The sequence below is a fragment of the Vidua macroura genome, chromosome 1 (assembly GCF_024509145.1).
Source record: "Vidua macroura isolate BioBank_ID:100142 chromosome 1, ASM2450914v1, whole genome shotgun sequence".
Taxonomy (NCBI): Eukaryota; Metazoa; Chordata; class Aves; order Passeriformes; family Viduidae; genus Vidua; species Vidua macroura.
The window spans coordinates 84,950,510-84,974,254 of NC_071571.1; the positions used below are offsets into that span (position 1 = coordinate 84,950,510).

Sequence of the window (23,745 nt, forward strand, 5' to 3'; positions counted from 1 at the left end):
TAAAAGAATCAAACCAAAAGAAATGTTATGGAAAAGGAAGAAAGAAAAAAAAAAGCCCTGTTTAGCATGATGTTCATTGCACTGATATACTTAAAATAAGTTTTTTAAATTTATGTTTTAAATTTTTGTCAAAATGGACAAAATATAAATCTGCAGATTTTTTGGAACTTCTCTCTCTTTTTGGAACATAATACAGAGCTCAGGCCTATTTCAAAATTTTGTGTTTTTGAAACTTGGATTAAATGAAAGTTTGAATTCTGTAAATAATTTATAAGATTTAAAGCTATGCAGTTCTCCTCATTTCAGTTGAAAAATATAAAGAAATGTCTACTGCTAGAAAGGAAGACTAATATAACCTCTTTTTTGTCTCTTGTAATGTTTCCCTTTACTGTAATACTTACCACATTGCAGAGCAATCAAAATTCACTAGGAGCCATTTATGAGGATTAAAGTTAAATGAATCTGCAAACTGAGAATGGATAAATAAAAACAGAATTACGAAAGAGAAAAGGATCCATGTGCTAATGATATGACTTTGTCAAATAGTCTGTGTAACTATGAATCAATTCCTGAATTAGGTCATTATAATGTTCATATTGATGTCACCTTATTTAGTAACTGTTGGAGTTAAATCTTCATTTATTTTGGGAGTGGAATACATGTTAGGTATGGAGTTAGGCTAGAGTTATCAACATTTTGAGCATTTGTTTACAATTATACTTTCTTGATACATATATTATGGAAAACTGTATATCTTATTGTGATCTTAAATAAATAAATAAACAAATTTGCATACTCGGAAACATTCACTGGGGTTCATATCACATTTTCCAATAAAAATTCCCTATGCTTTCTACTTCCAAGAATATGAAACTAATACACACAAAATTCATATGTAGCAAGAAACTATATACGTAATTCAGAATCTGTACATCATACTCCTTCAAAAAATTACAACTGACTAGGAATTTTTTTTTTTCTTTTTTTTTTTTTTTTTTTTGACAGGGTATTTTCTTTCACTAGAAATTATTGTTTCATCTAAATCAAAAGAAAAACCACCAAAAAGTAAGCACTTGCAATAAATACGTATTTATACACCATGTGCCAGGCCTGGTTTACTTGACATGTTCAGGTGAGGCATCAGAAGAAACCCAAATGGGTAAGGATTTCAGAAAGCTTTCATCCATGTTTTCTGTTTTAATAAAGGCAGAAGTCACCAGCCTTGAATGCTTTGGTAACATTCCCGGCCTTGAAAAGCTGGGAATGGGGACCTGGCAGCACAAAGGTCTGACTATTCCATATTGCACTTTTCTGTTCTCATTTGCTTCTCATAATCTTCCCCGTCACCTGTAAACAATTAACAAATGCTCTAATAAGAGATGATCTGTCTCTCTATCCATCTATCTATACATCTATCTAGCTATCACCCTCTGCTATGTAAGGTAGGAAACACATTCATGGTTGTTAAATATTTACTCTTATGTCAAATGCTGGCCCAGACAAGGGATGCTGTTTCATTTCCTTCAGGAACCAATAACAGTAATTTAAAAAATATTCCCCCACAGGAAATTACAACAAGCTTCATTTGCTGATAAAAAAAGAGACAGAAAGAAATGCTCTATTTGTGAGGGGGTTTTCCCTCCTCTTCTTCATTACTCATTGCCTATCAGTGCTGTGTTTAAACTTCTGGCTTTACTGAACAGTAATATTTTCTCCACTGACGTGGAAGACAAGGACTTATCTGACTGAGGGGAGCAGCAGGAAATTGAAGTACTCTTATCTAAGCAACTGAATGCCAAGTAGCTCAGCAAGGCAGGGGAAAAGGAACAGCAGTGCTGTTAGGGGAATATTTCATTTAGGTCTCTTGGTTATTAAACTCTGTCTGTTTGAGATACAGCTACTAGCTCTATACTATATGACTTGCAGGATGTAAGAAGAAAACCAGACATAATGAGCTCATTAATTTGTCAAAATTATTTTTTCCTCTTTTTTTTGTGTAATGTAGAATTAGGATGTTACAAATATATATTCAGTGATATTTGGGGAAAAGTTCCTCTTTTCTATTTGTTGATTCAGTACTACTTGTTATTCTGAATGACAAACTTCTTATAGAGGGTAACTTGCATGCTCCCAGTATAAGCCATTAAAAATTTAGGTAATGTAATTGAATGTACGGGGATTTGTACTACTGAGGTGCAGCTTACTCAGAGATTCTGGAAGAGCCATTAATCTTGGGTGTGTAAAAAACACACAAATTCTATGAAAGAGCAAGGTTTCAGCAGGCTGCTAGAGACAAAACACTCATTCACCTCCACTCCATTTAAAAGATGCCTGAATTCAGGGCAGATGAAAGCACTTCCCGCATAGGCTGCATCAATATGCATCCAGATATTTTCCTTATTACCTAAAAAAATAATTGAAGGAAATAAATTAAACAGTAGATTAAAAAGCTCAATTATTTTGCATGAAACCAAGTGCCTGAGAGACTTCTCTTTGATGTTATAATTTTCCCAATTTAAAATTAAATTAAGAAATTAAATGTTCCCACCATCTGGGTTTTCATTAATATATAAAATGTACATAGAATGTATTATTTTTCCTTCCCACTTCTACTGGAAAAAAGTTACAGAAGGATAGGATCATAGAATATCCTGTGTTGGAAAGGACCCATAAGGATCATCATATCTAGCTTTATCTTACTAAAATTAAGCAACATAAACTATTTTGTGGTTTTGATTTAAGAACCATTATAAAATACACTTTCAAAAAAATGTATCTAGAGATTTAGCTACCATTTCTATGCTAACAAAACTACTTTAGCAGGAGGACATAGAATATTAGCTGTGCTCTCCACTTCTAACTCATGAATCACAAACACATTTCTAAACAGTATTTGGTACATATTGATAAATGTGCATACACGTGCTTTTGAACTGTGTGCAGCAAACTACTTATTTCAAGGATGGAGACACATGCAAAAGCAAGCACTGAAATGCTAAGAAAGTGCTACTTTTGATTAGTCACTGAATGGTTTCTGCAGAAATATTTTGGCATATGAGCAGCTCACGTATACTCTGTAATTAAGTATTCACACTCTACTGGAGAGCACTGTTTTAATGCACTCAGTAATAATTAAGGTCCATCGGTTGATGGCTGAAGCCCACATTACACTGGCCACCAAATAATTCTGATGGTTATTTCCACGTACAGAGGTACATCCACTGAGAGCTGCAGCTTTGCATTCTTGTGAACTAGATTTTCTTTTTGCATGAATGTCTGGGAAAGCCAATAAAATATTACTCACAACATGCACAACTTAGGTTTATTTGAATGTATATTGAAAGTTTAACTGATTATCTGTTTTTAAATATACTTGGTTTGAGACACTGCCTTTATAGTATAGGACTGCTGCTCCTGTATGCTAAGGAGAAAATTAAGCAGAAAAGCTAGCATGAGATTTCTGACTTCACTGGTGCACCATCCTTCTGCTGGGCTCTGCTGCACAAGCAGGGAATCATTGAAGTGAAACACATGATTATTGCTACATCTAAACGTATTGATGCCACTATTTTAATAGGTCTTTAGGAATAACACAAACAGCAAAATAATCTGCAGCTCCTAAGCAGACTACCAGGAGTCTGTTTAAAAAGAAGGACTGGGAGAAACCAAGTCACTGGGGCTTGTGCTGAAAGGCAGGAAACCTCACAGAGCAAATGACCAGCACACAAGCCCCAAAGTTTACAACCCCACCTGAATAAATTAACAGGACATCAAATCAAGCTGTGTTTCTATGAAGTTGCTTCCAGTGGCTTACAGCTATGGATTTCCTGTTCTAAATTTACACTTGAAGAGATATGGTGTGCTTTGGTAGCATTTTCATCAGCCAGCAAACACGCCATTTGACCAAGCCTTGCTGCAGATCAAAGCTTGGCACAACAAACCATAACAGAGAAAGAAATACTTATGAAGAGTCCATGACTTGATCACTGTATTAAACACACTGGCATTTGTCCTATTTTCTTGGAAGAGGAAGGAAATTGGGAAGGGGAGAGTAAGTATTAAGAATAGATGGAGATTTTTGGTGTGCATTTCCCTACCTTTTACAGTTATTAGAACCAGGCAGAAACAAAACACTTGGTGCAGAGCAGAATTAAGAGTTCAACTTTTCCCTGATATTCAGCATTGCTCAAGATGCTCTTGCAGGTAGAAGGGCTTGAAGAAGTATGTTACAAACTGAGGCACTTAGAGTAATTCTTAACTGACAGTATTCCAAAATATGTCCCCCCCCTTGAAAAGAAACCCTTAAGGCAATGTCCTCTAAGTCTTTTAACAGCTTGAGAATGCACATTTGCTGCTTGACCTAATATTAGAAATAAAACTGTAACTGAAGGTCTCATCTATAAGTAGCATTATTGTATTTGGACACTGACACTGCATAATGTCCTGAGAATGACTCAGCATGGCTTAAACTGTTATCTGCAATTTTAGAAAGAAGCAGCAAAGACTTACAAATAGGACCCAGTTCTAACAGCTTGTCAAAGGAGCAGCAAGGGGTAGTTCCAAGTGTTGCACAGAACTGCAGAGCCAAAAAAAAAAAAGTGTTACAGCATAGAAAATTACCAAATGATAAAAACGGTCTGCAAAGCCAGCAATAAACAAAAAGAACGGACATTATAGAACAAAAAAAATTTATGTTCGTCATTAGTGGAACTTAAGTAGTCCCTTAGTGGAACTTGTAAGACTGTGGGTGGGTTTTTTCCAAAGCTCCCATAACAGTCCATTGAAGCAGATACATAAAACAAAATGTTTATATAAAATTGAATGATAAGTACTGTAATATAGGCACAGTCTTGTGCTAATGCTATATTTTATGTATTTTCTGTATGTTCCACATGCTTATCGTGTGGCTCAATACTACCTTAATATATGCAAATCCCATCAAAATGATTTGCAGTTCATGGTATATAGCCAAGTTCTGAACTTGAGCAACTCAGAGGTGCTGGAATTGTTGTTGACGGAATAGATCGACAAATGTTGCAGTCTTGATCAGAGCCACAGCTCTGCAATAGAGATTTTTAACCAGTTTATTATGCTCAAGAGATCTGCAACCTGGAACCTGTTCACTAGCAGCATATGTTCACTACTTGGCTTGCAAGACTTTTTCACAGAGAAACAACTTCTCCCAGATTCATCCTAAAACACTGGAACAGTTCTTCCTTTGTTCTGTTAATGTCTCATTTAATCTATCCTTCTGTGTGACCAGTGGGCCAAAAGCAGAGGCAACATAAAAGCTGAAGTTTCACAGTAGAAACAGAAGAGAACTAGGTGAAAATGAGCTATTGTAATTTATTGGGAATATACAGGTAGAATTTTAAAGAAAAAAAACCCAACTACCAAGGGCATATAAACTGACATTATTTTATTTTTCATTGCTTCACTTATATTTTAAACACCCTGTCTTGTTTCTGAAAGCACTAATAAAGGCTGAGTATGGTTTTTGTCTTTTACTAGCTTTTTTACATAATAAAAGACACTTTACAGTTAAAATAGACCAATAAAGTATGCTGTGTTCTAGTCAGAGTACTGAAATACAAAAGAATTAGATAATTTATCCAAGGTCACACATAAACTACATTACAGCCAGGACATGATTATAAAAATGCCAAAGCCAGAATTTTGCTTTTTTTATTTTAGTATTTCTGGTTACCTTTTTTGCCAAGTACACTGTCAATGCACCATATTTGTTCCTACAGTTTTTCCCTATATGTCTGGAACTAGCCACATTTTTCTGTGTGCATGTGTGCCCATGCCCCTTAGCAAATTCATGATGAAATCAATAAGAAGAGAAAGGAAAACCTAAATTATACTTGTCCATCCATTGGACATTTCAAGAAATAAACATTCTCTCCCAGCAAAACTTGAAAAAAGTCATTATTAAAATAATAAAAAAAGGACAATTCAGTATTTTTTCTATATTAAGCTACAAAGATCTGGAGTTTGAAACAAACACAGTTCTAAAAATGAAAAGCACATTGTATGTATATAGTTAATAAAATCATAAGCTAACATATTTTTCCTTCAAGATAATCTAATCTTTATCAATACTGGTCCCTCCTTTATTCCTGAGACACAGAAGAACAGAAAACTGAAATGCCTTGAGGGACATTTAAGAGTTCTCTGGAAGACTAATCACCCTCTGATAGAGGCTGCTTTGAAAAGATTGCAGAGTATTTTTTTAAATAGCAGGAAAAAATTTGGTCCCTATTTTTCCTAAGAAGGCACAAGTGTATGGAGTGAATATCTATTTATCACAATGGAGGGTACCATGGTGAAAATGCCACTTTTTTATATGCATAAGGAATAGGGGCTAACCCATTGGATTGGGAAATAAATAAAAAGAGTGCACTATAGACTTAACTCTGCTTTTACACATATACTTTAAGGTAATATGGTATGAATTTTCTGACAAGATTAGAGTGAAATTGCCTTGGTTAGTCCAGCATTTAAAATAATGATGGAACTTTCATAACAAAAAGTTACATGTTATTGTTACTAGTTTTGTACCGCAGTTAAGGTGTTCTCCCAATCAGGGTAAGAAGTATGTTTTTTTAGTGAGAGATTATATGAGTTCAAACATATGCTTAGTTGTTTAAATAATGGCTTATTCTGTAAAGTATACCTCAATTTCTGAAATAATTTTATTTTCCTCTCTGCAGGTGTCTAAGCCTCAAAGCTACTTGCTTTAATTCTCAGAAACCACTTAGAGTGACACCATCTGCCCTCGTCAGGACTCTCATTACCCTGCCTCAGTATTACAGAATAAATCTAACTCAATTTGTAGCCTGTGTAACACCAGAAAAATCACATTTGTGCTAAGGGCAGGGGACAGACTGCAACACAGAAATGGGACTGATGGCTCAGTATAGCCTGCAGGCCTTTTCCTTTTCAGGTTGTGCACTTCAAATTTGACTCAGCCCTTGGTTGTGAATACAAAGCAGCTAAAATGCTTAACTCAGTCATCTCATGTATTACTTTCCTGAAATGGAGAGCTATGTCAGGAAACATACATGAATCTTTATGATTCCTGAGAGCAATTACTCTCAACTGGATGACCTCCTACAGCTATTGAAAAAGATGTGGACACATTCTGCATGGTTCCACCAGAAAGCTTTTCATTTGCAAATAACTAAAATGAGGCAGAACTTTCAAAGTTTTTATTTTCTCCTATTCAGTTCTTGCCAGGTTGCACTCATGAGAATGTCTGTGGCCTGAAGAAAACTGAAACTGTTCTCTAAAGCACCATTCAATATTTTACAGAACAGCAATCATTCACAAACTGTGGGTTAAGAAACATCACCCTAGACATCTGTGTATGTCTGAAGAATGTTTCTTCCAACTGGAAATCTGTGGTCAGGATCTAAGTGTTCTTCTGAAAAGATGGTTTCTCTGTCAGTCTGATTCTGATTTATTGTTTCCCGAGTGAGTCTGGATACAAAAAGCCTGCTTCTTAATATCCTGTGGATCACGTTCAGAAGAGTAATTTCATCTAAAATCAGAGAGATTTCATGCTGGGCAGCAGGCAATTGTGTTGTAGCAGCTTTTTACTGGTTGAGGTCGTTGAAGTATATTGTACCTTATATGTGCCAGCTGCAATCTGTCAGTGATGACTTATGAAAGACAGCACAAAGCTCACAGGCCACCTACACACATTTAGGTGAGCTAGGCTTGAATGCCGTGGGCACTCTATCTGAATTTAGGAGTGCTTAACTTAGTGGTCTTCACTTTTGAGCATCCCAGCCAACGTTCTGCCAACACAGAGGCCTGTCTCAATCTGGGCACACAGGGCCCAGCAGAGAGAGGCATTTACACACAGGTTTAACCACCAGTGTGTGCTTACAGTTAATGAGATGGACATGACTTCAGCATGTGTTTTGAAGCTCCCCCTTAACTCGGAGCCAGATGAAGGGCTGCATATTATCCGTGTTGGGAAAAGGCTCCTCAGTAAATTGTGGCAACTTTAGTGCCTCAACACCTGACATGGTTAAGTGCTTTCTTTGCACAGTCTGTTTGCTTTACTATATGAAAATATCTCTGTTTCAGTTTCTGCAAAAGTATTTTGAAAGAGATTAATTAACACAAGTCTGAACTCAGAAATAAAAGAAAGAAAAAGTAGAGATCAGGGTACCCTAGTGGCAACAGCTTTTATTGAACAAAATGATATACACATTACCAGTGCTACAAGACATTGACGGTGGGTAGGAATGCAAAGATTCCTTTTAAAGACAATGCCTCTCCTCAAAAAAGGCTGACTGCCAAATCCTATGTACATGAAAAGTAAACCTTTAGTTAATGGATTGCTGTAATGACAGAACCTGTTTCACATTAAGCGAATCTGACTCTGATTCTCCAATCTCCTCTACAGGGAAAGCACTGCTATCAAGTTCAGTATAATGATTCTTCATTTAATCATTAAGAATAAGAGGAGGAACATGCCTATAAGGCATTGCAATTTACTTGTATTTTCTTTTTAATCCCTTAGAAAACCTTTTCTTGCTTCTAAGGGAGACTGTAGCAGCTTGGATGCAAACAAGACATCTTCATTAGGAATGATGTCTCTGCTGTCACAAGTCTCTTCAGGCAGAATTTCTTCCATCAAACTTGTTGCTTTGATGTTGAATCACTCCCTTTAGTGAAGGATCAGTGAATACAGGGAAAGAAGGAATCAAGTGGTGTAAGGTGTTTCCGAGGCAATGTGCATATCGTTGTCGCCAGAACAAAATACAACAGCACCAAATTACTCAAGAACAAAAGAAATGGAAAGGCTTTTGAAATCTGCAAGCCAAAAAAGGGAGCACTAATATGCATGGACTGCTGCTCAGCATGACAGAGAATTAACACACCTTTTGATTTAAGAGGCCAGCCATACTGATAATGAGATGTAGTTTAAGCTAAAGCTGACATATTTTATGTACACAAATAAATGGAAGACTTGATACAGGCTGTATTAATTCAGACAGAGCCCCTGCTGTCTTTGAAAGCCTGCACAGCTAAACAAACAGAGGAAGAAAAACAGCAGTTAAATCACCCTTTGTAAAGGTGTCACTGAATACATAAATTAGAACTTTTTTTCTCTTGTATGCATAGATAAATTAATAAGGCCTGAATATTTATGAGGGGCAAGTTGCATTTTTTTGCTAATGGACAAAAGCTGAGGAAAAAAGACATTTATAGTTATTTCATGAAGATGTGATAACCTGCTGTACTTGTAATTATTTAAAATTAACAGTGAGATATAGAAATAGGATACTGTGTAAGGTATTAAGAGCTGGGATTATAACAGAGAGAAATAAAACATGCCTTGTGGCATGTTCTTCACCTCAACAGGTGCATCTCACAGAAAAAAAGTTCTTTTTGGAATCCCTAGAAATGCTTTTTTCTCAGTCAGAATCTTGTTATGTTGTAAAGCAATTGACAGGATGTGCTTGGTTATCCTAAGGACTTGCTAGTTCTAGGCACCCTAGAAATTAGTAGTGTTCTGCACATATGAAAACCACTTCTCATTGTAGTCATCCTCATATTACATAAAAACATTCTCTAAAGGTTAATAACAAGAAGAGTAAAAAGATTATATTTTCAAAAGAGCCTGGTGAAATTTAAGCTTCTTTGTCCCATTTGGTTCTAATCCATGAGTATAAGCAAGCTTAATCTTCTAATTCTTCTGAAAACAGTTCATAGAAATTTAAGTCACATTATCCCTTTTCAAAATGTTACAACATGATAGAAAAGAAACAACCATTGTCAAACACGACTTTTCTGTGAAAAAAGGGAATTATTTTTGAATCTCTTAAAAAAATCCCATTTCTGAAGTTCTCAGTTTCTAAATTAGTTGTGTGAGGATTTTTTCTTCATTGGAGGCCAGTAAAAACATATTCTCTGTAGCATGTTATAGCCCTTAATAAATCTATACAGACCGTGGTCTTTATCAAGTTTAGTAGAGCATAATGCTTGGAAATAAGAAAATAATTTTGTTGGTGATATACAAAACCACAACAGAAGTTACTTCATGAGAAAAAAACAAATGGCAAAATCTTGTTTTAACTTGAAGTAATAGCATAGTATTCTGAACTGGCAGGAGGAGAAGATCTGATGAATAAGCAATTTTTCTTTTTGTTCAGGTACTTATCATAACAGAAACAAACTTTAGAGTTTTATCTAATCTAATAATGCTCTGTGTCAAAACTTGGGGGATTATGAGCTTAAGCTACTGAGACATAGCTATATTTGCCTTCACTATCCTGCTATGGAAGCAGGAATCTCTGGGAAAAAAAAAAAAGGGGGGACAGATAACAAGAAATTGTGACACCTAAAGTTTCCACAGCTGCATTCTCTTTAGCTCACTTGCTAGGGATTAATTACATACTCACAACTACCTGACCATGTCTGATCTTGATGATATTTGGGGTATATTATGGAAGTTCATTTTTTTTGCTAAAGTACTATCAGGAGGAAACTATTGTTTCTTGAAGACACTTGAGCTTGAGATAGCATGATTTAATTTATTGCCTTTAAACTTGTTTTATTTTTAAGTAAGTTGGAACCTGAAAAATAAAGGTAAACAGTTCAGAATTCAGGAATTAGGAGATTATAACACTGCAGGACTACATGCAACTATAAAATTGACCCCAAACATAATTTTGCTGAGAAGTGCAACCAGCTGCTCAAATTATTTTCTCCTCCTGCACAAAAAGGCATGTGAAGAACACTCATGGAACCTCTCCTAGTATTCTAGCCCAGCTGCCTACCAGTGCCTCTGTTAGGGATAAGACCATCTATTCATGTCAAAAGCATCTTATCAGAAGCATTAAATCCACTGTTTTGTTCAAATCCAGTACTCACAAAGAATGGTATAAAACCAGCAGCTTTGTCTTCATCCAGAACTTTCCTCAGGGCTGAACCACAAACACTAAATGTGTCATCTGAAGGAACATTTTTAATCTTCACAGCACCAATTAGTGCAGCCCTTTCCACAGATGAATGAGCCTACAAGGAAATGGGCAAGTTTTAAGACCAATACCTTTCACTGGAATGTAAGAAGTTCATTTGAATTTACAAACTAAAAAAGTAAGTCCTTTCAAGTAAAGCCATACTTGAGATCCTGAGACTGTTGATAGTATGTAATAGATACATACTTCTCCACCTTTCTATAGGTAGATGGACTCATATATATATACATTTACATAAATACACACACACACAATAAACTAATGGCATCCCTGACATATCCTTGAGACCATTGCCATGATCACATTAGACAAGAGTTCCATTAACCTTAGTGAGAGCCTTAATTTACATGCTAGGATTGATGTAGAGCTTCAGGATTTGGCTCTAGATCAATCAAAAGATGTGCAGACGATCATCTTGTCTGATGATTTAGTGCTTGCTAGCATATTTTTATGGTGTATAGCTTTTCTGAACTCTAAAATTATACATGTCACAGTATGGTACAGGGAGATATTTTCTTATATGACCATTTTTTTTCTGATTACATACTGACTAAATTGTGGTTTGGTCATTCATTCACTTTTTTAGGCAAGTAAGGATCATTCCCCTTATGTTATTTTATTTACAACTCACTTCATTGGAATTCCCCTGAAACAATATTGTTTTAGAAAATAAGTCACATCTCTGTAAATAAAAGCAAAATTATCACTTAGAAATCCTCATAAATTTGTGAAGTACAATAGAATAATAACAGAAATAAAAACTCCATTGACAATGAATGGTACATTAGCCACAGAATAATCTCCTTTAAAGCATGATTAAAACAAAGAAACAGAAAACCTATTTTACCTTCTATAGTTTCATTAATCATCGTTAATTTGAAAGAGGAAAATGCCTCACCTTTTCATATCATGACTATTCTCATTCACAATCTTCTTGCTGATTCTTGCCAGTGCCTAAGAATGCTTATTATTTTTATTTTAATTTAGCATATAAATAACAATCCAGAATTTTGTTGAACTAGACTAGATAATGTTTTTGCCTTTCAGCTTAACATATCTCTGGAATGTCATGTTTTAAAGACAGATGTACCATTAATTTGTATCTAAGTAGCACCTCTTTTTAATGTGCTTTGGTAACTAATTAGGCACCAACTTGAGAAAATTTGGAAACCTAGACTTGAAATATAACTTTTTAAGTGGAAAATGAGGTGTGTGGCATAGCAATACCATACTTCATTCAAGTGTACAATGAAAAATGAATTTTAGAACTTATTTATACTAGAATTGCAAATATGCAAACTACAGTAATACACTGAGGTTGTTAGCCAGTCAGAACCCCTAAACTGCTTCCTGAAGACTCAAAAATTGTAGCAACATTCTTTTCCAAATGCATTCTGGTATTGTTGGGCTCTATCAGTGAATGGTTTTCCCTCCCACAGCATGGCTTGTGTTGAACTTTCTTTCGTGGATTTTTGCCTATGAGTCACGCAGGTCTGTTCTTAATGCAGAAGGAACGGTGAGCTCGGCAACAATCTGCTTGGAAAGGTCAGCAGTATCTTAAGGCAAATCCTTCTGTAAACATAAGATCCCCTGACCTTCAGTAGGCAGGAAGGCCTGTCAGTCCTCATTTCAGGTCAGCCTCTTATATGGGACAAAAAAGTCAAAACAAGTAAAAGGTTTTGTGCATCACTGGGTCAGAACCCTGGGACTGGTGGTCTGCGCAATATTGACCTTAGGGTCCCAAACAAACAAAAAGAAAGGATAAATATCTTTTGTGCTTCTTGAAAGCACTTATCTTTTCTCATATTTTCTTGTCTTGAATCTTGTCACCACGCAAGTGTAATCCCTCTTCCCAGCAGCAAATAGCAAGTGTGGTGTTAACTTCTTCTACAGCACTCTTTAACATACAATTAGTAGCAAATCAAAGTAAGGCTGAAACCTGGCCATTTTACTCTGCACATCAGATATTACTTTAAAATAAACCGTAAGTACTAAGAGAGGGGTTTTTTTCTGTCTCCTTGACAGAAGGTAAGAAAATGTAGGTAAGAAAATGTCACACATAATAAGAGAAACAACACTGCATTACCCTTCAGTAGGATTACTGTGTCAGAAACACAGCAGCAGCAGAACTCATATGAACAGAATTTGTTTTCATTAACCTTAAAAGCCTCTCATAGTCATAGCCTGCTGAGAATTTAGTGTAACTCAGTCTGCTAAATACCACTCACAGTCAGAAATCAAGGATTACATTTTATGTTTCCTTACAAGATTTCTTAGTTGGATTGGCAGATGGATATCTTAAAGGTTTTCTTTTTTAAAAGAAAAAAAATGTTTTGGCTTCTTCAAGTACTCTGACTGATTTGCTTCATATTCATGCATTAGGTTTTTCTGTGTACATGCATCTGTACCCATGCATGCATATAGGGGGAGGATGTATGTGTGTTTGCTTGCACATGTGCTTGTAGGAGGAAAATACTGTGTGCACAGATGGACATAGAAGACTGGATGTAACAAAAGGTACCCTAGACTTACTAAACATGACTGAAATTAATATCTTATTTAATTATCTTTATTTACTTCAAACAAGCTCTTTATGAAGACACTGACATCTGGATATTTATCCTTTATATTATGATAGCCCACATGACATTCCAGTTCACTTACCACAGAATCATAGAATGGCCTGGGTTGGAAGGAACCTTACAGATCAACTAGTGCAAATCCCACTGTCATGGGCAGGGACATCTTCTACTAGACCAGTTTGCACAGAACCCCATACATCTGGGCCTTGAACACATCCAGAGGTGGGACATCCACAACTTCTATGGACAACCTGTTCCAGTGCCCCACTACTCCCACAATAAAGAATTTCTTTAATATAATCACCCTACTCACAGTTTAAAATCATTCCCCCTTGTTCTGTCACTACATGCCCTTGTAAGAAGTCCCCCCATGTCTTTCTTATAGGCTTTGAGTCATAATTATGGCACCCCAAAGCCTTCCCTTCTCCAGGCTGAACAATCCTTATTCTCTCAGCCTTTTCTCATAGAAGAGGTGCTTCATTCCTCTGATCATCTTGATGTCCCTCCTCTGTACTTGCTCCAACAGGTTGTTGTCCCCCCTGTGCTGGGGTCCCCAGAGCTGGATGCAGCCCTGCAGGTGGGGTCTCACCAGAGCAGAGCAAAGCAAAGGGGCAGAATCCCCTCCCTGGCCCAGCTGGCCACGCTGCTTTGGATGCAGCCCAGGACATGTTTGGCTTTCTGGACTGCAAAGACACTTTGCCAGCTCATGTTCAGCCTCTCACCCACCAGCACTCCCAAGTCCTTCTCACAGGGCTGCTCTCCATCTGTTCATCCCCCAGCCTGTGTTGATACTGGGGGTTGCCCTGATCCAGGTGCAGCACCTTGAACTTGGTCTTATTAAGCCTCATGAGATTCCCATGGAGCAATTTTCAAGTTTGTCCTGGTCCCTCTGGATGGCATCCCATCCCTCAGGGGTGTCAACTGCACCACTCAGCTCGGTGTCATCTCCAAATTTGCTGAGGGTGCACTTGATCCCTTTGTTTATGTCATTAAGAAAGATGTTAAACAACACTGATCCCAATACAGACCCCAGTGGAACACATTTATGATGTACAGTAAGATTTAAACAACCAAAATCAAATAGTCACCAACCCAAAGAGTTTATACTAAATTCACCTGCCTATTCAGATGGCTGAAATTATTAATTATAGACACTGTGTTTCCAAGTTAATGAGAGGTACTCACCTGATCAGAAGCATAAGCCACCAGCCTGCCCATGATCTCTGTTTCTGTTAGCTCAGGCTTCTCTGACTGTACCTGTCTGATAGTCTTTGTCCTTGCAGCAAGCAGTGCAATCAGGGTGGCCTCGCTTGCACTTCCCTGTGGGATAAATTGAGGGAAGATTCAAAATGAAAACATTTTGAAGCAGAAGAAGAAAAGTGACATTCATTCTGCATTAATCTGTGAAGTAGTTAACAGAAAATGCAGATGAGAAACTGTGCAATCTCATGTTTTTTAAAAATATGTCTGACAGCAAGGGAGGAATCTCTGTTTGATCTTGGTCTCCTCCTTCCCAATGCCTGTGCCTGTTCTCTTAAATCCCTATGCTTGTTCAATTTAGGCAACAGCCTTGCAACCAAGTGCTAGAAAGCTGGAATCACAGACTTAAATGTATGTGAGACGGCTCTCAAACCAGGCACCAATCTGCTCTTAATTCATAACAATGTCAGAGTAACTGTTGATTTCTCTTACTCTGGATTTCTGCACATCTAAGTTCCATCACAACCTGAATGCCAACTCTCATTTCTATCAAGCAACATGCCTAATTATATGCTTTCTTTCATATTTGAATTGCCTTGGACAAGTAAATTATTGTGACTAAAAGAGAAAAAAAAACACTGAAAAAACCAAAACTGCTATGATTCAATATAGCTAATTGCACTTCAAAGTATTAGTTATGTATGTTTTCTTCATCACCAAGATGAAAGGAACAATGACACACTATTTCTAAATTGCACTTTGACTCACAAAACATCAGTTTAAAATGTGTCTTGGATACTCTGTGATAACAAAAATAATTTTTTGTATCAATTTATCAGTAAATTTCACAGAATACAACTTTCCAGAAATTCTTTATACAGTTTTCATCTAGAAAATATACGTGAAACATGCCTTAAACTACTCTTTTAAACTATACTTAGCAGTTTGCAAATACATACTCATAAATTTCGATGTATTGGGAAGTCCCTAAGCAAGATGAAGTTTTTAGGTATTTTCAGAGTTGATTAAACATCATGTGAACCATAACAGTGCTCTGAATAGAGTCACTTATTTTAGTATCTATGTCTCAGAAATAACCCCGTGTCAGCAAACTAATTCTGGAATGATGTTTCTTGTCCTGTACCAAAATTCTCTCCTACCTCTGTTGAAGACTTGAGTATACTTACTAATTACAACAAATGTTTAAATATTTGGAAAGCGACTTTACTTCCCTGAAGATGAGCCTGATCCGACAGATTTCATATGTGAGAATGATCCCAGTGAGTTCAGACTTTCTCCTACACTGAAGGTGGCTGAGCTAGTTATATGAGACCAAGCTCCCTTCTACACAGGTCAACATCTCAACAGTGAATGAATGCAAGCCAGCTGAAATTCAACGGAGTAATCAGGGAAAAGGACAGTCCCGGAACATTCACTGAATGTATTGCCAATGATGAATCCATTTTATCTGCCTTTCTGGTAGTGTGAGATTTGAGGAATGTAGACCCCAAGGCATAAACACAAGCTGGAGAGTTTTGTGCACTAGTTTGCATTTTTGTGCATTTTTTATACCTACTGCTGCTGCATACAATATTACAGCAACTGAGGGAATTATTACAGATACAGTATGGAATTAGGATTCAATTACTCCTTTTGGTCAAGTAAGGTAGAACTTGCATGTGGAGGCAAGGGGCAAAGGAAATTTGATCTATTAATTACAGAAAACATAATTTGGCAATCTCCTCAAATAATGTTATTCTGTGTATGGTCTGTAGCCAGACAGAGCTCTCATCACAATATCAGAACATGGAGAAATTTTCCTACTTTTTCTGTCTAAAAAGTCAAAGTAGCTGAAATAAAATAACCATTTACACTGTTAGTGCATTTCCAGGATATGAATGAAATACACATATTACAAAAATGGGCATTAATACATAAAAGAAAATGGTTGTAAGAAATTACAAAGGGTAAGGCATTAATCTGAGATCTGGAAATTTAGGCTCCCACTATTCTGGTGATCACCTGGCTGAGTGGGCAAATGACTTAGGCTGCAGGATAGCCTCTGCTTATTAAGGAGTGCACCAAGATATCCTGGCTCTTCATCTATGCTGGTGCACAGTCAATGTATACAACAGTTCTTGTATCAATTTCCTTTTACAGAAACAAGGATGAAAAGAAAAGGGCCTGTTGCCCAGCTGAATTTTGCCTCCTGATATACAGCTGGGACATAGCCTAAAGGGACCTGAATCCAGTAACATGGAAATGTTTTTGGACGTCTCGCGATAGACACAGGCTTTCCCCCCTTGCCTCAGTATCCATATATCATTTTTTTAATACTGAGTCACCTTTTTTACACTGAAGCTTTTTACACTGCTTGCAGAGCCTGGTTTGCAACGCTCTTCTATACACTTGGCACCAAAGTCTTGTGCTAAATATTTTTGAGGAAAAAAAAAATGCCGTGGTTCTTGAACTACTTGGCTAACTGACGAGTAAGATAAATCAGCAGTGTTCTTTGCCAGGCCAAAGATAATTTTGTCTCACCCCTAAAATACTTTTTCTTTGCAGACCAAGAAAACTCTTTAAAATTCAAAGCAGGTACACTTTCCAGCAATTTATCTAGAATGAACAGCAGGTTACAAACTTCAGGAAGAAAGTTGCTTTCTCGCTTATTTTTGAAAGCTGTTTTTTCTCCTCTTGAATGCTGTATTCTGCATTAAGCGAAGGATGATGATACCTTTGCTTTTACCACAGGCAAACAAAGGTTGCCATGGCAAGCAGGCTCAAGAGGCAGAGGAAATATCAGCGAGAGCTGATGTTCATGTCCACCAGAGCTCTGAACTGAAATTTTCTTTCATCTTTTGCCATTTTGAAGTGTCATCTTGCACAGAACAACAAAGTGCTTCATATTGACATAGACTTTCAAATGTAATTAAGAGGCAATTTTCACAGGCTCAGTTTTACCCAATAGCACAATAATTACTTGGCATTTAGGAACAGAATGACTGGCACTTTCACTCACGTTGCCTTTGCCTCACACTCTCTTGCTTGGATCATTATTGTTTCAAGAGCAAGACAAGAAGATCTGCAGCCCAAATGACTGCATCATAAGCTGTTGCAGAGAGCCACTTTGGATTCTGAAAATGACCAGTTTCTGATGAAAATTATGGGCAATGCAGCACTGTCAGCCTGGAGGGGCAATATTTCCTGCTGATAACAATCAGGCATAATTGCTTGCTCTAACAGGTACAAAATAGATGCTGCTACGATGCATGAGGGAAGCTTGATTTCTTGAATATAAAGCCCTCCCTAGCAATCGTAATGATAAAGATACTGACAGAGCAAGCAGATTAGTAAAGAACTATACTGGAAATACACTGGTGTAGGTACAGGTCCATCTAGGACAATGACAGCATTTGGATTAAATTCATTCTTTCCTGGGAAGATGTTGGGAAGAATTCATTGGAATACACTGTAGGCATTTGCAGCTGAGATCAAAGAAAGAAGCCCCCAGTTCTAGCATTTAAATTAGATGTATATTAAGAAGCCTATCTTAGCATAAAATGGATTGTGCCTTGGCCTTCAACGACCAGACTCCAGAGATTATCACAGGAGAACAGAACAATTATTTAAATTTCAATCTTCTTCACGGAAGAAATCTATTTTAGATAAATCAATAGCTGTGACCAGAGCTGCATTTGCAGAATGACCATGTGCTAGTGGAGCCATAGCTGACAAACAACATAGCTCTATTATGCATGCAAGATTGCCCATTGATGATATATTCATTATTGTTCAGGTTATCTGCTCAGACATTGTAAGTTTCATTCAGTAGTCAATGACAAAGTTTGAGGGCTTTTTTCTAATTTGGATATGCAGTGTAGTCTCAAAATTGTATTATCTATTGATAGAACTGCTTAGGTTCACAATTTAAATGGCTCTTCATTTTATTATAATATTCTCATATTTCCTTTTGTTATATAAGAAAAACTTAAAGAAATTTCAACCTCTTTGGCAAAAAAATTGATATACTTTTTACTACATTCTGCTATTTCTATTTACCAAAGTTTATCTCCAGTGTTCTGTGGAAACTGACTGAAATAAACAATTGCACATATAAAAGGTAAACTTCTAACCTCAGCTATGTAACACTGCTGCAAATTATTGATAAGTATGAGCTCAGTTCACTGAGTAAAAACATGAAGTCTCCATCTTACACAATTCTGATTTGAATTTTAAGCCTTAATTTTAAATTGAACTATTAACAATTCTTCACTGAGAAATGTTTTAGAAATCAGCTGCTCTAAAAACAAAAACATTACTTTCATGAATGATCCTGTCCACCTATAAACATTTTCACAGACCATCAGTCCTTCTGGAAATTTGAAAGGAAGCCATGTGGCAGCAAAAAGAAATATTTCCTTCATTAGTGTCCTAGTATAAAAATTTTGCAAAATCATGATTTCACAAACTCAATCTATATTATTTTTTTCATGTCCTCTCTTACCTGAATGACTCCTCCCCCTTGGCCATCCTTCCCAGCTAAAAACTCCTCAGGCAAATTAACCATCTTCCCGAGCCAATCCAACATGACAGTCTCCAGCTCTGTGCAAGCTGGACTTGCAGCCTGTGTTGAAAAACAGAGCAGAGGGAATAATCTCACTAGACCATGAAGAGAAATCAGATCTACCACAGCAAGAATAATTCTCTCTCTTTCTCTCTTTCTTTTGCTATAAAGGAAGAAACTAGATGACTAATGTCACCAGCCAAGTTAGGGACCTGAAGACCATTTTATGCATATAGTTTCTAACCCTTACTGAAAAATGTCAAAATAGGCCTTACATAGAACCATGACTATCAAATGTCAAAGCTCAGATTTGCATCTTGCATATTTTTTCTCAGCATCAAATACCAGACTCTTTTGAGAAGGGTATACCTCATATGAATGTGGGAGTTTTAAGAAAATTTTCCATTCATCCAGATGAAAGGAGAAGTAATAACAATGGCTGCTAAACTATAGTCATTAATGGATTACCAGTATGTTTCCGTTGCTATCACTAACTCTAAATGTTGATGATTTTTCAAGAGCAAAACTTGTATGAGGAAATAGCCTTTTATTCATGGAATCATTCAGGGTGTCTACGTGAAAACTCCTAATTAATCAAGGAAATTTACCTACAAAAATACTCCTCTGACTTCACTGCTAATAATCAATAATTTCATTGTAGAATGTTACTGAAATTCTTAAAATCCTGGCAAGGTGAAGCACCGTTACCACGCACCAGAGTAAACTCACCCAAGAGAAGCCCACACATCCTATTCCACCACACAACATATCTGCAAGAAGAGCTGGGAAGGAAGAGGCTGCAGGGAAGTAGGCAAAAAAGTACGGACTGTGCCAGTGAGTCACCTGTATTAAGCAGAAAATAGTTATTTTAACTAATACAGGAAGCAGAAACAAATTGTCACAAAATCAAAAAAGGTTAGAGGTTGTGACAAGCCAACAGTCCTTGACTAGCTGGCTGTAACACAGGATCCCATCTTTTAGAAAAACTTACCTTGTTTTTTTTCACGATTTTTTATGCATCTTTTACTCAAAATAAAAATAAGTACGTTCTCACCCCAGCCCCCCCAAGAGCTCCAAAATCAGAGTTCTCCATTTTTCTTCCTAGAAGACAAGAATTGTGTGGGTCATGGCAGCCTGAGCTTCTGTGCAAACTCAAGCTCACTGCTCTTGAGTCTCTACCGTCAGGGACTCTCTGGTACTTTGGTTTTCCATCTCTGTCATGCAACAGACATAGGAAGAGTGTCTTCAGTGCAGCAGAAGTCCACAGAATACTCTTGTCCACACTCTCATGTTGTTTGCTAATTCTCAGCCTGTGAATCGGACCTGTGAATCCTCACCACAAAATAAAACAACCCATCCCAGTATACAATACCTTCTGTAGAAAATTAAACTCTCATCACTCTTTAACAAGTTGTGATTTACATACAATTCCACTTTTTATGAACTAATATGAGAACATGGTCACTGCATAAATGGCAGTCAATTGTCTTGCCAAAGCAATGTTTAGAATTCTCTTATGTAACATCCAAGCAATTTTAAGGATCTGTGAGATACTGGACAATGCTCCAACATCTCCAATCTAATAAAATTTGGAAGCAGGAAATGCACAGCCACATGCAGTGTTCAGTGGAAATAATGTGATATGTGATGTGTTTTGCAAAACCAGCTTTTACATTCAAGGTAAAAGGCAAGTTTTTGAAAAAAGTGCTTCCACAGCTGTAAGCAAGAATTCAGCAGATCTATGTAAGATTTTTTTCATGGCTGGAAGTCTAGAGGCTGCTAAGATATTGAAGGCTAGCCTTTTCTTACATCATTTTGTTTTCTTTGTAATACTGGAATTCTTCTGTTACAGCTGGAGCATAGTACAACTTTACAACCTCTCTTGCCTGAGTTCAATGTTTCTGTGCTGTTTTGTTCTGCATTCATTCTCTGATGAATTTTAGCTTTTACACTCCTCTCTCCCAGTCTGTGATAAGGTTTCTGGTTCTAGAGTTAACTCAGGGATTGCTGTACCACACTGTTCTGCATGCTGCAAATGATCCCTTTCTTTCTATCTTCTAACCTTCCTCATGCCAACAACCAGCTCTTCTTTAAGGGATGTGGTCCATGTAAAGGGGAAACTGTCTTAACTCTTGACAGAGTGAATCAGGAATCACTTTCCCTGCCACAGTGTACCAATTTCAAATGTGCCTATCTCTTTCGTATGAAAACATCTCCTATCCATTACAATTTTCCACTGTCTAGACTAGCCCTGTACCTGCTATGTTCAAGGTTTTTATTTTTAATGGTCACTAGGCTGAAACCTGTCAAATCAGTTATCCAAAGACAAGCCACTGTGAACCTTTTCAGCTGTATCTCATATTTGGTCAGGATATCCTTCTTTGCTGTAACAAAGTTTTAGAGCTCTTGTGGCAAATGCCTTCCTTCACAAATCAGAAAAGATCCCTGGATTGGATGTGGTTCTCCACAGGAAAACAATAAAATATTCAAGAAGCAGTGGTCCCTGATAGGATCTACATGCACAGACTTTCACTGATGTCCATAATGAGCCAGAGCTGCCACAGTTCATCTCCCCAGCTCTAATCCTCTGTGATCTGTAAGACTTGTGACATTCATCTTAGGTTAATCAAGTTACACTGACTGCTTGCTGGGAGCCATTTGCTTGATGAAACACAGCAGATTCCAGTTGCACCACTCACACAAAGCGGAAAAAGCTAAAAGCCCTGGGGCAAGTGCAGCTGCACTTCTTCCTCCTGCCTCCCCTTCTCCCGTCGCTTGAAGCAGCTGTAAAATTCTTTTTTTTCACCATGTTGGAACAGATACACTTAGTCAGATATTGCAAAGAGCCTGACATAATTGATGCCTGGTTTTTTTTGCCCTCTGCTGATAAATAATGATATACAAATGTCTTGGGTTGACTCTAATTACCACTCTAGTGCTTCTCAGAGACATTCTATTTCCAAGATTTCTTCTAAGGATGTTTTTCTCTGGTTTGCTTAGTCTAAGCAATAACCCTTTACCACATACTAAGGATAGGTACTTCAGCTGAAAGTTCACAGATTAATGGATCCAATGCGAGGAAAATTAGCATCTTGAGTACTACTATTTGCAGTTACAACTACATTTGATCATTTTTTGCTCTAAAAAAAAAAAGGACAGCAAAGCAAATCTGAGAGTGAAAGGTAACTGATATTTTACATGCAGATCCTTTCCTACTAAATCAGAATTCTGCAATTATTCCCTCTGTCTCTGAATCAGGAACCTAGTGCCATTACTGTCATTATCATTGGGTGGATTGCCCTTTGAATGTCTACCTTACATTTCACAGTAAGTCCCCATAAAGAAGTTTCACTACTCTTTTCTTCTACAGGGTGAAGACAGCAATAGATACTGCATTATTATCACTTCACACAATTAATTGATCCCTGCCCTTCTGTAGGAACACCATTTTCACACTTCTAGTCATACAGTAAGTAGCAAATATCTGAACACAACTAACACAGTAAAGATGTCAGCATGAATGAAACAAGAATCACTTATGGGCCACCAATAGCTCACACGCAAAACAAGTGATTATGATATGCCATATTACTTATTCATTCTGAAATAGCCCTTTCTGAAGTTCTTAATTTATAAAATGGATATAAGACATTCTCTGGTCAAACAGTGGGTAAATTCTATAGATGAAAAACACTAGATGTACTTTTAAATGTTATTCTTGTCAGGAAAAACATGGGAAGAAGATTAAGGGAAAATATAACCTGAACAATTTGCAGATTGGCTGGATAACCTGATAAGGAGAGCTTTAAACTAGGAATGATGAGGGAAGGAGAGGAAAACCCACAATCAAGGGAGGAAGATGGACCAAGCTGGCAAGCAAAGGAGGAAAGGTAATGTGGACATGAGAAGACTCAGAAAGAAGCTAAGGCTAAAGCAGACCAATCCCCAGTATATCTACATAAATTAGGAAGTGCTGAGAGGGCAGCATTAGGGCAAGGGCAGGACCGAGGAGCTCTCACATCTTTTCTGGGGAATCAAGACAAATGGGTGCCTCTCTGAAGCACCTATAAGCTGTGGCAAAACACATGGGGAACAAACAAAGGAAACAGAAGGCTGTGTGCAGGTACAGGGCTGTGATTTCACTGGGATCACAGAGACGCTGTGGGATTGGTCACATTACTGAAGTTCTGCAGCAGATGAGGACAGGAAGGTCAGACCAGGAAGGTGAGGCAGAGGAGTGGTCCTTTATGGAAGAAAACAGCAGGAATGCACTGGCCTCTGCCTAAGAATGGACAATGAGCCAGTCAAGAACTTGTGAGCCAGGACTGGTGAAGATATCAAAATGGGCAATATTTGGGGGTGTGTGTCTGCTACAGAGCACCTGATCAGAAGAAGC

The 23,745-nt window shown here is 37.3% G+C and overlaps 1 protein-coding gene across 1 annotated transcript in view; it reads right to left on the reverse strand.

The window, feature by feature from the left end:
- Window positions 1-23,745, reverse strand: part of DDC (dopa decarboxylase) — a 74,078-nt gene that overhangs the window by 22,572 nt on the left and 27,761 nt on the right. The window contains exons 4-10 of the mRNA XM_053989495.1: window positions 20,079-20,192; window positions 19,290-19,409; window positions 14,771-14,905; window positions 10,897-11,040; window positions 4,510-4,576; window positions 2,310-2,404; window positions 402-469 (exon numbers count right to left, since the gene is read on the reverse strand). Coding sequence (XP_053845470.1) covers window positions 402-469; window positions 2,310-2,404; window positions 4,510-4,576; window positions 10,897-11,040; window positions 14,771-14,905; window positions 19,290-19,409; window positions 20,079-20,192 — 743 coding nt within the window. The remainder of the gene's footprint in view (window positions 1-401; window positions 470-2,309; window positions 2,405-4,509; window positions 4,577-10,896; window positions 11,041-14,770; window positions 14,906-19,289; window positions 19,410-20,078; window positions 20,193-23,745) is intronic.